At 44.7% G+C, this 12,408-nt stretch overlaps 1 protein-coding gene and 1 long non-coding RNA gene across 3 annotated transcripts in view; both read left to right on the top strand.

Annotated features, from left to right (window-relative positions):
• FHL2 (four and a half LIM domains 2) overlaps positions 1-10,643 on the top strand; it is a 33,306-nt gene extending 22,663 nt beyond the window's left edge. For both annotated transcript variants that reach the window (XM_028727964.2, XM_028727965.2), the window contains exons 4-6: positions 7,099-7,268; positions 7,948-8,134; positions 9,216-10,643. In XM_028727964.2, coding sequence (XP_028583797.2) covers positions 7,099-7,268; positions 7,948-8,134; positions 9,216-9,367 — 509 coding nt within the window. In that variant the 3' untranslated portion in view covers positions 9,368-10,643. The remainder of the gene's footprint in view (positions 1-7,098; positions 7,269-7,947; positions 8,135-9,215) is intronic.
• LOC144327542 (uncharacterized) overlaps positions 1-12,408 on the top strand; it is a 42,707-nt gene that overhangs the window by 8,761 nt on the left and 21,538 nt on the right. The gene's annotated exons all lie outside the window — the stretch shown is intronic.

Raw genomic sequence — 12,408 nt, 5'->3', positions numbered from 1 at the left:
CGTCTTGCGAAGCAAGCCCATAGGGAAATTCGTCTTGCGGAACGACTCAAAAAACGGAAAACCCTTTCGTCTAGCGAGTTTTTCGTCTTGCGAGGCATTCGTCTTGCGGGGCACCACTGTATCAGTTTGTTGCTACTGCTTAAGTCTGTGAAGTAGATAATGCCCTACATTGATTGCAGAGGAATACTGGAAGCAACCCAAAGACCCGTTACTTTAAAAAATAAATAAATAAAGGTTTCATAAATTTTAATATAAATGAAAAAGCTTACCTGGAGGCAAGACGTATTCTCCATACTTTGAAAATTAAGTACATAATTATTATTTTTAAGCAGCAGGGTTTTTTCCCTGACTTTCTGACTTTTAACTGGGGCTATCAGAAGGCATGCAGTTTATCTGCTTTTATATGAAAATCAGAAAAAGGCACTCTCTGAAACCCTGGAAGCTGAGCATGCTTCATGCTCAGGTTTCACTGCCCCCAAACTAGCAGCCTCCCAACATCCTGAATCGTGGATTCAAAGCCCAATTAAACGTGGTTTGATTTTACTTGCTGAATAGAATGCAATAGCTTGGCTGATACGGGTGTTTTTGCTGGCAGAGTCTGATGGCTGTGCTGAAAATAGAAGGCAGGGGAAAACCAGTTTTTTTATGAGTCAGGAAGTCGATGTGTAATCAGCAGATGATCACTAGTAAAAAAAAATAACTTTTTGAATTGCCTCTTGTGTCGCTTATCCTCAAATTAATTTTTATGCTTGATTAGCCATGACATTAAAATTAGAGAGGTTTGGGTTACAAGAGAGGAAAGCAGAAACCACAACTATGCAGCTACATTCAAAGCAGATGACCAAAATCCGCTGCAATTTTGCATTAGCTACAGGTCTCCCCGCCAACCCTGCTATGTATAATGGCAAATGGCCTAGGTGGTGTGTTAAAGCGCTTGCGGAGATTACAGAGGCTTGATTCAAGGCTTAAATGAAACCACACATTTGGGAGATGCAGGGGGGGGGACACACAAGTGTTTGCCTAAAAGCATACCCCAGAGTCCACAAAAGGTGCCCTTTATCATCTGGGAATTATCTGCAAGGACTCTGGTTTTCATGTTTTAAATGGCCGCTAGTGTTCGCTTTTGAAACGGAACCTGCATGACATGATTTGGGACGAGGAAAAGGAAACACCTTTAGCAGGTGGGTGTCAGGCTTCAGGAAATCAGATCCCTCCCCCGGTGGCAGCGAAGAAGCAGATAAAAGAATAGAAGAGTTTATTCAACAATCAAAGGGAGAGACAAAAGAATGTGTCTCTCTCTGGAAATGGTGTTGCTTCAAGAAAAGTCTCACCCCCTCCAGTGTGCCAGTGTGGTATAGTGGTTAAGAGCGGTGGACTCGTAATCTGGTGAACTGGGTTCGCTTCCCAGCTCCTCCACATGCAGCTGCTGGGTGACCTTGGGACTTCTCTGAAGTCTCTCAGCCCCACTCACCTCACAGAGTGTTTGTTGGGGGGGGAGGAAGGGAAAGGAGAATGTTAGCTGCTTTGAGACTCCTTTGGGTAGTGATAAAGCGGGATATCAAACCCAAACTCTTCTTCTTCTCTCCGTCTCTACTATTCTGCATCACCACTACATTGGCTAATCTGAGCTTTCTGCAGCTGAGTTTTCTGTTCTACTACCCTCAATGCCCGCCTTTCCTTAGGTTGGGGGAGGAGTCAGGAATGCTTTCAAAGGACACTGCGTCTGTCAGCTATCTCTCCCCTGGTGTTTCCTCTTCCTGCTGTTCCTCTTCCAGTATTTCCCAGCTTCTATCCTCTGCAGCCTCTGAACTATGACCTTCTGCAAACCACTGTTCTAAATCTATGCTGTCCTCCTGTCCTCGGGAAGGTTTAGGAGAAGGGCCAGTGGCCCCCACCATTCCTCCTCAGTCCAGTCCCTGGCAGCAGGGCTGGCCCTACCATTGGGCAAAGTGAGGTGGCCACATCAGGCAGCAGATGTTGAGGGGTGGGGATGTGGCAGGCCCTCTCAAAGGTCTGGAGAGACCCAGGCCACTTCCAGCTTTTGAGACCCCAGCCAAAAATAAAAAAGATGACACACACACACACACACACACACACACAGCATTAAAAAATGTGAGGGTTTATAAAATATATGTATATATAATCAGCTGAGGACACATGTATCACAGACTAATCTTGTACCATCAGAACTGTTCTGCACAGAGTCTGGCAACTATAAAAGGACCATGGTAGCCAGTGCTATTTTTATAGAAAAAGAGGTGCTGGAACTCACCATGAACTTCTCCCTTGTTCTTCTAAAATGGTGCCCACCTGAGAGGTGCCAGAACTGAGTTCTGGCAAGTTCCGTCTGGGGGGGGGGGGGAGCCACGGTGGTAGCCCTGCTGAACTGAGGTCCTCCTCCAATCCTACCATCAGAAATCACTGAAATCAATGTTTTTAAGCCCATTTATCTACTCCAAGCATGAGTAACTCTAGATATCGCCTCGTATAATTAAACAGAACAGAAATTACGGAAATAATTATACACTCAAATCCATCCAGAGGCAACTTCATAGTGCATGTCTGCACAGTGTGCTTACAGCATGCAATGCAATGTAATAAATATAATAGTAGAAATGAATGAAACACGACCCCTTTCTGCATAGAGCCAGTGTGGTGTAGTGGTTAAGAGCGGTAGTCACGTAATCTGGGTAACCGGGTTCGCGTCCCCGCTCCTCCACATGCAGCTGCTGGGTGACCTTGGGCCAGTCACACTTCTCTGAAGTCTCTCAGCCCCAGTCACCTCACAGACTGTTTGTTGTGGGGGAGGAAGGGAAAGGAGATTGTTAGCCGCTTTGAGACTCCTGAAGGGGAGTGAAAGGCGGGATATCAAATCCAAACTCTTCTTCTTCTTCTTCTTCATAGGAAAGGCAGATGCTACAGGCTCTGGATTTTCCAGTGTGGTATATTAAATGCGGTAGTATAATAGCTCTTGCTGGCATGTACAATGTGGGCTGACAAGCGCATCGTAGGTGGGCAGATGTTGTTGCTATCTCTGATCAAAGCAGGTTGCAGTGGTCCAAACAGAATGCAATAAAATTATACCATCTGTCAGGGGTGCCTCAGGTCCCAGCTCACAAAGGACCAACGCCAGTGTCTCTTTATATACAGAAGTCTTTATTGAAGTTCATTGTTGGTTTTACATCTGTGGCGCGCATCCCTACGTCTGTAACTCTAGACCGTCGAAGCTCCGTCTGACTCTTCCCCTCCCCTACACCAGTTTAACACCCTAGCTTTGCTCCACCTCTTCCTCTGCTCTTTTCTCCTCTGGGTCCTCCTGCCCCCTGGGGTTCCACCCCTCCTGGACTCTTCGGAGGCGGATTCCTCTGACTCCTCCCCCTGTCTCCGGTGGGCTTTGGGACCTGGCTCCCAATCCGGATTTTCTGCTGACCCGCGCGCCTGCACATTTGAACTTGGCGCGCGCACCCAGCCGGCCACTTTCCTCCTAACGGCTACACTGCTCCTGTCACTGCTCCCTCCTTCAGAGGGGCTGGCTGGAAATGACCTCTGCTCCGCCCCTCCACTCTCCGACGGAGGCGTGGTCAGCTCTGGCTCTCTCTCTCTCCCTGCTAGAGTGGACGCCGGTTCTGATCTGTGGGTTTCTTCCCCCCCGCTACGCTCTGGCAGGGAAGCTGGCCCTGATCTCCAGCTGCCGCTTGGGGACTCACCGCTGCCCCCCCTTGCCCTGACCCTGGGCGCCTCTTTCTGAGAATCTTCTGATTCGCTGGAGAGACTCATGGAATCTCTCGGGTCACTGTCATACCCTCCTAAGCTCCCCTCAGATTCCTCCCCTTCGCTCTCCAACTCCTCTTTCCCCTTTGGCTCTGCCCCTGAGCCCCTGACACCATCGTATAATGGAATATAATGGCATTATAATCATATAATGGAATAAGAACTGAAAACATCTCAGCAGTACTTCAAAGATGGGAACTTGTGAAGCCGCCCAGCTCTGTTAGTTATCAGATCTACTTTGTTTAATAGGGCATCCTTTCATTCCTTTAGGGATCGACACTTTAGCTCTCAACTCTACCTAATTCTTTTTTTTTTATAAAAAAAATCACATAAGCACTAAACGCAGCATAATTATAGCTTTATTAATATAGCACATTAATAAACTGATAAGATGTGAAAAACTATTTAAAATGTCATAGAGCAAGATAATAATCTGTTAACACATTTGCTACATTGCTTTTATGCCAATTACAGCTCACTTAATAATTTTTTAAGTCTCTTTCCATGTAGCGCACACTCTCAGAGGGACAAATCCTCCCATCTGATAAATGATGTTAATATCACTGAAAGCTGCTTGCAAATCATACAGAGGTAATGGCACTTTACCTTTAAACTGCCGCCCAACAATAATGTGGTTGATTTAACAAGGATAACCTTCAACGTTGGCTTTTCAAAGACCCCACAAGGTGTGCTTGAAATATTTAAATGCAAAAATTCCTCTTTCGTTTTGGCCTGGGCTTCTTCTGCTCTGGTTTGTTTCCAGAGAGGGAATGAATAGGAGGTGGTTTTAGGGTGGCTCAACCAAGTGCTGTCACGCTGGGCGCCATGATGCAGGGGACACACACAAAAATGCTGTGTTGAATTTAACCATTGCATAGGACACCACTGAAGTTTGAGAGCCCAAAGTCGACCACTGAATGAATGAGCATGTGCTCACATTAGGGGAATCCATACGTGAAAATGAGATGTCTCCTGTATTTGTGAGAAAAATTCAGAACATGGTCTCTTTCAGACAAACCATTCATTGAACATGGTAGTTCCATTGCACTCAGAAACCCAGGGTGTGCGTGGCTTGAGCGAGGACATTCTCTGTGGCAATTTCTAAGCTGTGGAATTCCCTCCCCATGAGGAGCATTGGACACTTTTATTGTGTAACTTTCATCATCTGCTGAAGATTCCCCTCTGACCTCTTTTTGACATCCGAGATATATTTTAGAACACATTCTGTGCTCTTGGTTGTCATCTGCCTTTACTGTTTCTTAATATTGCATTTTCTCTCTCGTTGTAACCCATTCCACAAAGCTTGCGAACAAATATTCCAGGTTACACATGCCCAGCTGGTTTGACTTACTCTAGCAAGTCTCTTTTTACAGCCAGGATCATGATGGGTGGTGTTTTTGTTGTTTGTTTGGGGGTGTTTTTTGTTTTTTGAAGGGCTGGGTTAATTCAGTCCTACCCCCCAACTCAAAACTGTCTTAAGGCAGAAAATGGGCTGGAAAAATGCTGAAGACAGTAGAAAAACAGAATTAGAGGAAAAACTGGTTGTAAGCATTTGTAACAGAACCTAGAAAGTCAGAGAGGCAGAAGAGGATTAGGTAATCATTAGACAATTGTGTCTCGAGGCCCCAAGACCCACCCCCAAAATAAATACACACAGACACTTATATTAGTTTAAGTTTTGGGGCAAATTTTGGCCACAACTTTATTGAAATACAATCATGTGAGCGGTATTGGCTTAGGCATTGACTCCCCACTATAACAGACTCCACCTCTCAGGGTGATCGTTCAATGGGGTAAACCAAACGAGGGAGCAAGGTCGATGAGGACCAACCTAAGCTCACTCCGGGGTTCCTGTGGTTTTGGCATGGCCCTAGCCCCGCAAGCGGACTTCGGACGAGATCCAGAACCCCTAGATTCCTTTAACGGAATACCCAATTCCTGGAGGGGCAGGTGATGGCCGCACCTCCCCTCCCCACAATCCAACTGAGCCAATGCCTAACCGCCACCTTACAAGTTGTGACGATTTGCTAAGGGGTAGGCGAAAACCAAATAGCTAAAAGCCAATCTGCCAAATGGAAAAAAAAATCCTACCCAGCCCCTGTTCCAAATCAGGCGACCCAAACCAAAGCAAGGCCAAGCAACTCTACCTAAACTAGGGAGGGTGGGTGGGTGTTCAGCCGTGCAAATGCAAGTGCCCCACTTGCATCACACTGCTGCTTTTAAAGGCCCTGGGATCAGGCCACCTACTGGCTATTGGCTAATACAGCCTGGCATGATCCCAGGGGAATGGCCAGGACTTCCTGCTCCTCCCCCCCCCCCACCATTTTAACCCTGTCAGGTGAGCTCTTGGGTCCTGAGTGCAACCAGGACCCTCTGTTATGAGGATACCATTAATCAGAAAAGAGAAGACACAAATATAAGATGCAGTAAGTGTGTGTTGTATTTGGATCAGAATGTAACCAGGAAGGAGCTAGAGAGTTCAGTCCTTGTTTTGGGGGAATGCAGTGGCATAGCGTGGGTTGTCAGCACCCGGGGCAAGGCAAGTAATTTGCGCCCCCTAACCCGTGGATTTGCGCCCCCTAACCTATGGATTTGCCCTAACCCCAGATGTTGCGCCCGGTGCGGCCAGCCCCCCCTGCACCCCCCACGCTACGCCACTGAGGGAATGGCCATCTTCAGTTGCCCTGTGCTAGAGCAGCATGATGAGGTTTTCCACTTTGGTGAGGGCAGTCTCTTCAGTACTTGGAAATTTTCTCAGCAGCTTTAAGAGATTGCCCTCTCCTCAGTTCTCGAGAGAAACACCAAAGGACCAGTCTCATTGGCGTCTTGGTATTTTGCATCAACAAGGGCACGAAGGTGCCAAATTCCACTTTGCACAACCAAAAAAATCTATAATTTTTATCCAGTGCTGAGAGGTGGGACTGATGTCAGCCCCCAAAAAGGGATCATAAGGAAAGGTTGAAAGGAACCAAAACTAGGAGAAAGGAGTGTTTCACCCCGAGCAAAGGCCACTAGTAAATGTTGATGAAAGGCCACAAAACCCCACAATCTGAATTGTTTTCATAGTCTATCGAGAGAGTCACTCGAAAAGGGACTCTTCACGCAGCTCACCTGCACATCTTAAGCATCAGAACGGATCTGAGGAGTGTAATAGCTGCAGGAATTTATACTTTTGCTGTTCCCACAAAAACCCAAGTTTCTGCTAAAAGTGTGTCCGGCTTCTCCTCATATGCAAAATGGAAAATGGAACAGAGTTTCTACTTACCTTTTCCCTACACAGCAGCTTGAAAGCTAAGGTAGAAATCTCATGCTGTGGTCTCCTCCTAGGTACCCGCAAGATGGAATATAAAGGAAACAGCTGGCATGAGACCTGCTTTATCTGCCATCGGTGCCAACAGCCAATCGGAACAAAGAGTTTCATTCCCAAAGACAGTCAAAATTTCTGCGTGCCCTGCTACGAAAAGCAGTTTGCTATGCAGTGTGTCCAGTGCAAGAAGGTACTGTTTATTGCTTCATGCAAATGACTATTAAACCGAAAGTGACACACACACACACATTTGTCTGCTTTGTTGTTGTTTAGTCATTTAGTCGTGTCCAACTCTTCGTGAGCCCATGGACCAGAGCACACCAGGCACTCCTGTCTTCCACTGCCTCCCGCAGTTTGGTCAAACTCATGCTGGTAGCTTCGAGAACACTGTCCAACCATCTCGTCCTCTGTCGTCCCCTTCTCCTTGTGCCCTCCATCTTCCCCAACATCAGGGTCTTTTCCAGGGAGTCTTCTCTTCTCATGAGGTGGCCAAAGTATTGGAGTCTCAGCTTCAGGATCTGTCCTTCCAGTGAGCACTCAGGGCTGATTGTCTGCTTTAGTTCAGAGCAAAACTGCAATCCAGTTTTGCATGTACTTTTGCGCCAACATGTTCCAGAGCATTAAACTATATAAGGCTGTGCAATGCTTTGAAGTCATGCGTGTTTTGGCTTAGATAAAAGACAGAAAGACACGGGAACAAAGAAGGTTGTCAGGGGCTTCGCAGAAAAGGTGTGAGGGGTTAAGCGTGAGACTAGTTCTGCTGCCTCTTGTTTAAAAGATTTGCAAGGTGAACGGAAATGGGGCACAAAATCAATAGGAATTCCTTTTTTCTTTTCTTTTTCTTTCCCATTTTTCTTTTCATTTCACAGCCAATTACTACAGGAGGAATTACTTACCGGGAGCAGCCGTGGCACAAGGAGTGTTTTGTGTGCACCGGGTGCAAAAAACAGCTCTCTGGGCAACGCTTTACTTCCCGGGATGAGTTTGCCTACTGTTTGAACTGCTACTGCAGCCTCTATGCCAAGAAGTGTGCAGGATGCACCAATCCAATCAGTGGTAAGTATTGTGTTACCGTTTTCCTTTGCAAACAGAAAAAAGCACCTCAAAAACAGCATCAATCAGTTCAGAATAAAATTCATTCGTTCATTTTTTTTATTTGCTGCTTTTCCTAGAGGGCCACAGGTTCCTCATCTCTGATCTAGGGACTGACAGGAATCTAGAATTCTGCATGCAGACTCAGCTGTGATGTCAATGATGTCAATGATTTAAGACCTGGCCACAGTGATCCATGTGACAGTCACCTCCAGGCTTGACTACTGTAATTCACTCTACGCAGGGCTGCCCTTGAAGCTGTCCCAGAAACTCCAGCGGGTGCAGAATGCTGCAGCCAGGCTCCTCACGGGGTCTCTGCCATGGGAGCATATTCACCCAGTGCTTTTCCAGCTGCACTGGCTCCCAGTGGAGTACAGGGTCAGATTTAAGGTGCTGCTTTTGACCTTTAAAGCCCTTCACGGCCTAGGACCCTCGTACCTACAGGACCGCCTCTCCCGGTATGCCCCACGGAGAGCCTCAAGGTCCATTAATAGCAACACCCTAGTGGTCCCGGGCCCTAAGGAAGTTAGATTGGCTTCAACCAGAGCCAGGGCCTTTTCAACACTGGCTCCGGCCTGGTGGAATGCTCTGCCTCAGACCAGGGCCCTGCAGGATCTGATTTCTTTCCGCAGAGTCTGTAAGACAGAGTTGTTCTGCCTGGCCTTTGGCTTGGAGCCAATTTGATTCCCTCCCCCTCTTTCTTTTTTCTTTTTCCTTTCTCCTCCTGTGATGAGGCTGCATTTTAATATTTTAATGCTTCAATATTTTAATGTTGTATTTTAATCTTGTTTTTAAGTTGTATTCATTCAACTTGTTCTTATTATTGCTTGTCAGCTGCCCTGAGCCCGGCCTTGGCTGGGGAGGGCGGGGTATAAATAATAATAATCATCATCATCATTAATGATTTGTTTAAGTGCAACTTTCCCACATGTTTAAGTCCAAGGAAGTTTATTCACAACTGGAAACGATGTGGGAATCTGTCCCAAATGACCTTACAGAAGCTGCTCCCATGGTTTCTTCTTAAATACTTGTTTTGCCTTTTCAGGACTTGGAGGAACCAAGTACATCTCCTTTGAGGAACGCCAGTGGCACAACGATTGCTTCAACTGCAAGAAGTGCTCCCTGTCGTTGGTGGGCCGCGGTTTCCTCACAGAAAGGGATGACATCCTGTGTCCTGAGTGTGGGAAGGACATTTAAAATGTGAAAGGAATAAAACCACCACCATCAGCTCTCACAAGGGCATTTATTTTCTCAAATAAGCAATGACGGCTGTGGGTTTTGACCAGAAGTGAAAAACGTGTTTGAGTTTTCCCCCCTACAATATATATTCATCAGGGTTTTTTTCTTTTTCTTTTTCTAGGTTGTAGAAATGCTTTAGAGAAGGGAAAGACAAAAGGGTGGGGAGGTGGTTTTGACATTGACTGCTAGGCAATACATTTATGAATTGAGTCCAGTTCAAATACGGAGTTGTGAGTTGCTCAGATATTAAGAGGATAAAAGCTACCAGTGAAGATGACTGATTATTATCTCCGGGTTCAGAGACAGTCTGGACTCTGACCGCCAGGTGCTGGAGAACACAACAGGAAGTGTGGTATTGAGATAGCGTTGCCCAACATCTGGAATTTTCCAGACATAGCCAGCATTCATCCCCCTTAAGCAGCGTCCAGGTGGAAATTGCTTAAATGCCCAGGAAAATCTGGACATATGGCAGCCCATGTTGGTAGTGTAGATTTAGGCAATTTTAATTAAAAAATAGCTCAAAAACGCATTTTTTGTTGTTGTTGAGATTTCGTGGGGGAAAAGCTCAACAACTCAACAACTTTGCCAAAAAGAGCAGAGCTCAACAGCTTTTGTGTCTGGATTTTCACTTTTTGAAATATGGCAACCCTAATTTAGCTCATACCCTGCTTGTGGACTTCCCATAATAATCTGCTTGGCTACAACACAACACAGAGTGCTGATGTAGCCAGGCCTTTGGTTTGATTCAACAGGGCTGTTACATTCTTAGCAATACAAATTTCTCTTCAAAAGATGTATGTAGTTTAAAACAGATATCATATTCGACTTGGGGATTCCGGAAAGATTACAGGAGCTACTGTTTGGTATTGATAGATCAAGTATCAATGTTCATCATGTCCAAGTAGGTGATAATTTGAAAGTAGGGTATGTTGGTTCAATCAGTGATAGAAAGTTAGATAGGAAGTTTTGGGTTATGCCTTAAAATAAGGGTTTTGAGGCTACAATTCTATGCATACTTTCATTGGAATTACTCCCATTAAACTGATTGGAACGTGCTTCGACATAAATGTACACAGGAACAGACTGCATGAGGTTTAAATTGATGTGAATCCGCAACACATTATTGCATGATATTGCAAGGCCATTTTGCAAAGTACATTTTTGGTTTTAGTACTCGTTTTGAAATTCCATTGCACCTTGTATTTTATGAAGTAATAAACGTATTTCTAATGAAGTCTGCTGTATTTTGGTGAAGTTGACATCTTAAAGACTTAACTTTCAATAAATGTTAGCATTTGAGGTAAGGCGTGGATAAACTCCTTTTATTTAAAAAGGATGGATCCATATAAACAACAAAACCAAACCCCAAATCCCAGTGACGCCATTAAAAAAACCAGAAGCATTATATGTTCACAAAGTAACAGCCCAATCGCTGGCTGCTACTGGTACAAACAGAAAATTGCCCTTATTTTGTGAAATATTAGGCAATCATGGAAATTAAGAGCAGCTACATTCCTGTTCCAGGTATTTCCAGTAGTGTATCTGCAGTGCTTGTACAATATTGCTCCAGTGTCTGCTGTTCATCATACTTTCGCAATCACCAACTTCAGGCGCTGATCAAAACAGACTCTGAAATCATAAATAAGCAAGAGGCAGATGAGATCGCAGCTTCCGCTGATTTATACTGTGATGCATAACTATTAGTAGGGCTTGAGAAGGCTTTATCTTCTTAGCTTAAGGATAAGGTAGCTAGGAGTCAGCTCCTACTACTGCAGTACATTCATTTTCACTTTGTGTCCAATTATATTAGGTAGATAGTTTGTCCACTTTATGAAAACATGGGGTTCATTTTATCTCAGCTCTTGAAAACAGGTCCAGAGAAAATGTATACAGTGGATGCTTGGGTTGTGAATGTGATCTGTGTAGGAAGCACGTTCGCAACCCACAGCGCTGCGTCTGCGCACGCGTGGGTCGCTATTCAGCATTTCTGCGCATGCGCAAAGTGCGATTTAGTATTTATGTGCATGCGCGAGCGCCGAAACCCAGAAGTAACCCATTCCGGTACTTCTGGGTTCGGCGCCTTGCGCAACCCAAAAATGTGCAACCTGAAGCATCTGTAACCCGAGGTCTGACTGTATATGGATCAGTGACAGAATATTTTCTGCTTTTCACAGTGTCAGGATATTAATTCAGATTTAAGCTCTCTCAAACACTATAGGGGGAACATCTCAAAAAGTGTGCAGGGCATAATTATTTATAATGTTAGTCTTTTCAGGCAAATTATAATTTTTGGGGAAGAATTATGTAAATCAATTTCTGGCATATGCTGTTTCTTTTTTACAATAAAAACATAAGCTCTCCAGCGATTAATGCAGAAGATTTAAAATCCATATATACTCTTAAGAGAAGACCGTAAAAGCTTGAACTCTCTCCCCAAGCCAAATATTAAACTTTGACACAGCAGTTCTGTGTGTATTTCTACCAGTCATGGAAGCCGCTCATCACATATAGTTGCTGCTGAGGAATTCAAGGCAGGCTCTAGAACAAAACAAATAATGGAAACCCCAAATCAATCTTGATCTTATTTTTTTCCCTATTTCCCAGATGAAAGCATACATAACATTATTTAACAACTTTATTTTCCCCAGAGGGAATCTTTTTCTACCAGGAATACATACCGTTAATCACGATCTCTCTTAACTTCACCCACCCAAGAGATTATTCCAATTGTTATCTTTATACGGAGCCTGACAACCAAAGTTCCCTTACTATGACCAATCTATAGCTCTTTTTAAAAATGTCAAGGCAAGAGCACCGAACAAACGTGTGTAGGATTGCACTGTTACCTTTAAGTAGTTATATAGCCATTTATTCATTAATGAGGTTGAGAATTTAGAAGCAAATCTTCAGGCCATTGACAACCTGATAATCTGATAAGCTAATGTTTAGATCACTGTCATAATCCACTTACAATTGATTCCCCTATTGGCCAAACTACT

The sequence above is a fragment of the Podarcis muralis genome, chromosome 4, assembly GCF_964188315.1.
Source record: "Podarcis muralis chromosome 4, rPodMur119.hap1.1, whole genome shotgun sequence".
NCBI classification, from domain to species: domain Eukaryota; kingdom Metazoa; phylum Chordata; class Lepidosauria; order Squamata; family Lacertidae; genus Podarcis; species Podarcis muralis.
Note: the sequence above shows the minus strand (reverse complement) of the source record. Positions and strands in the feature narration are given on the sequence as shown.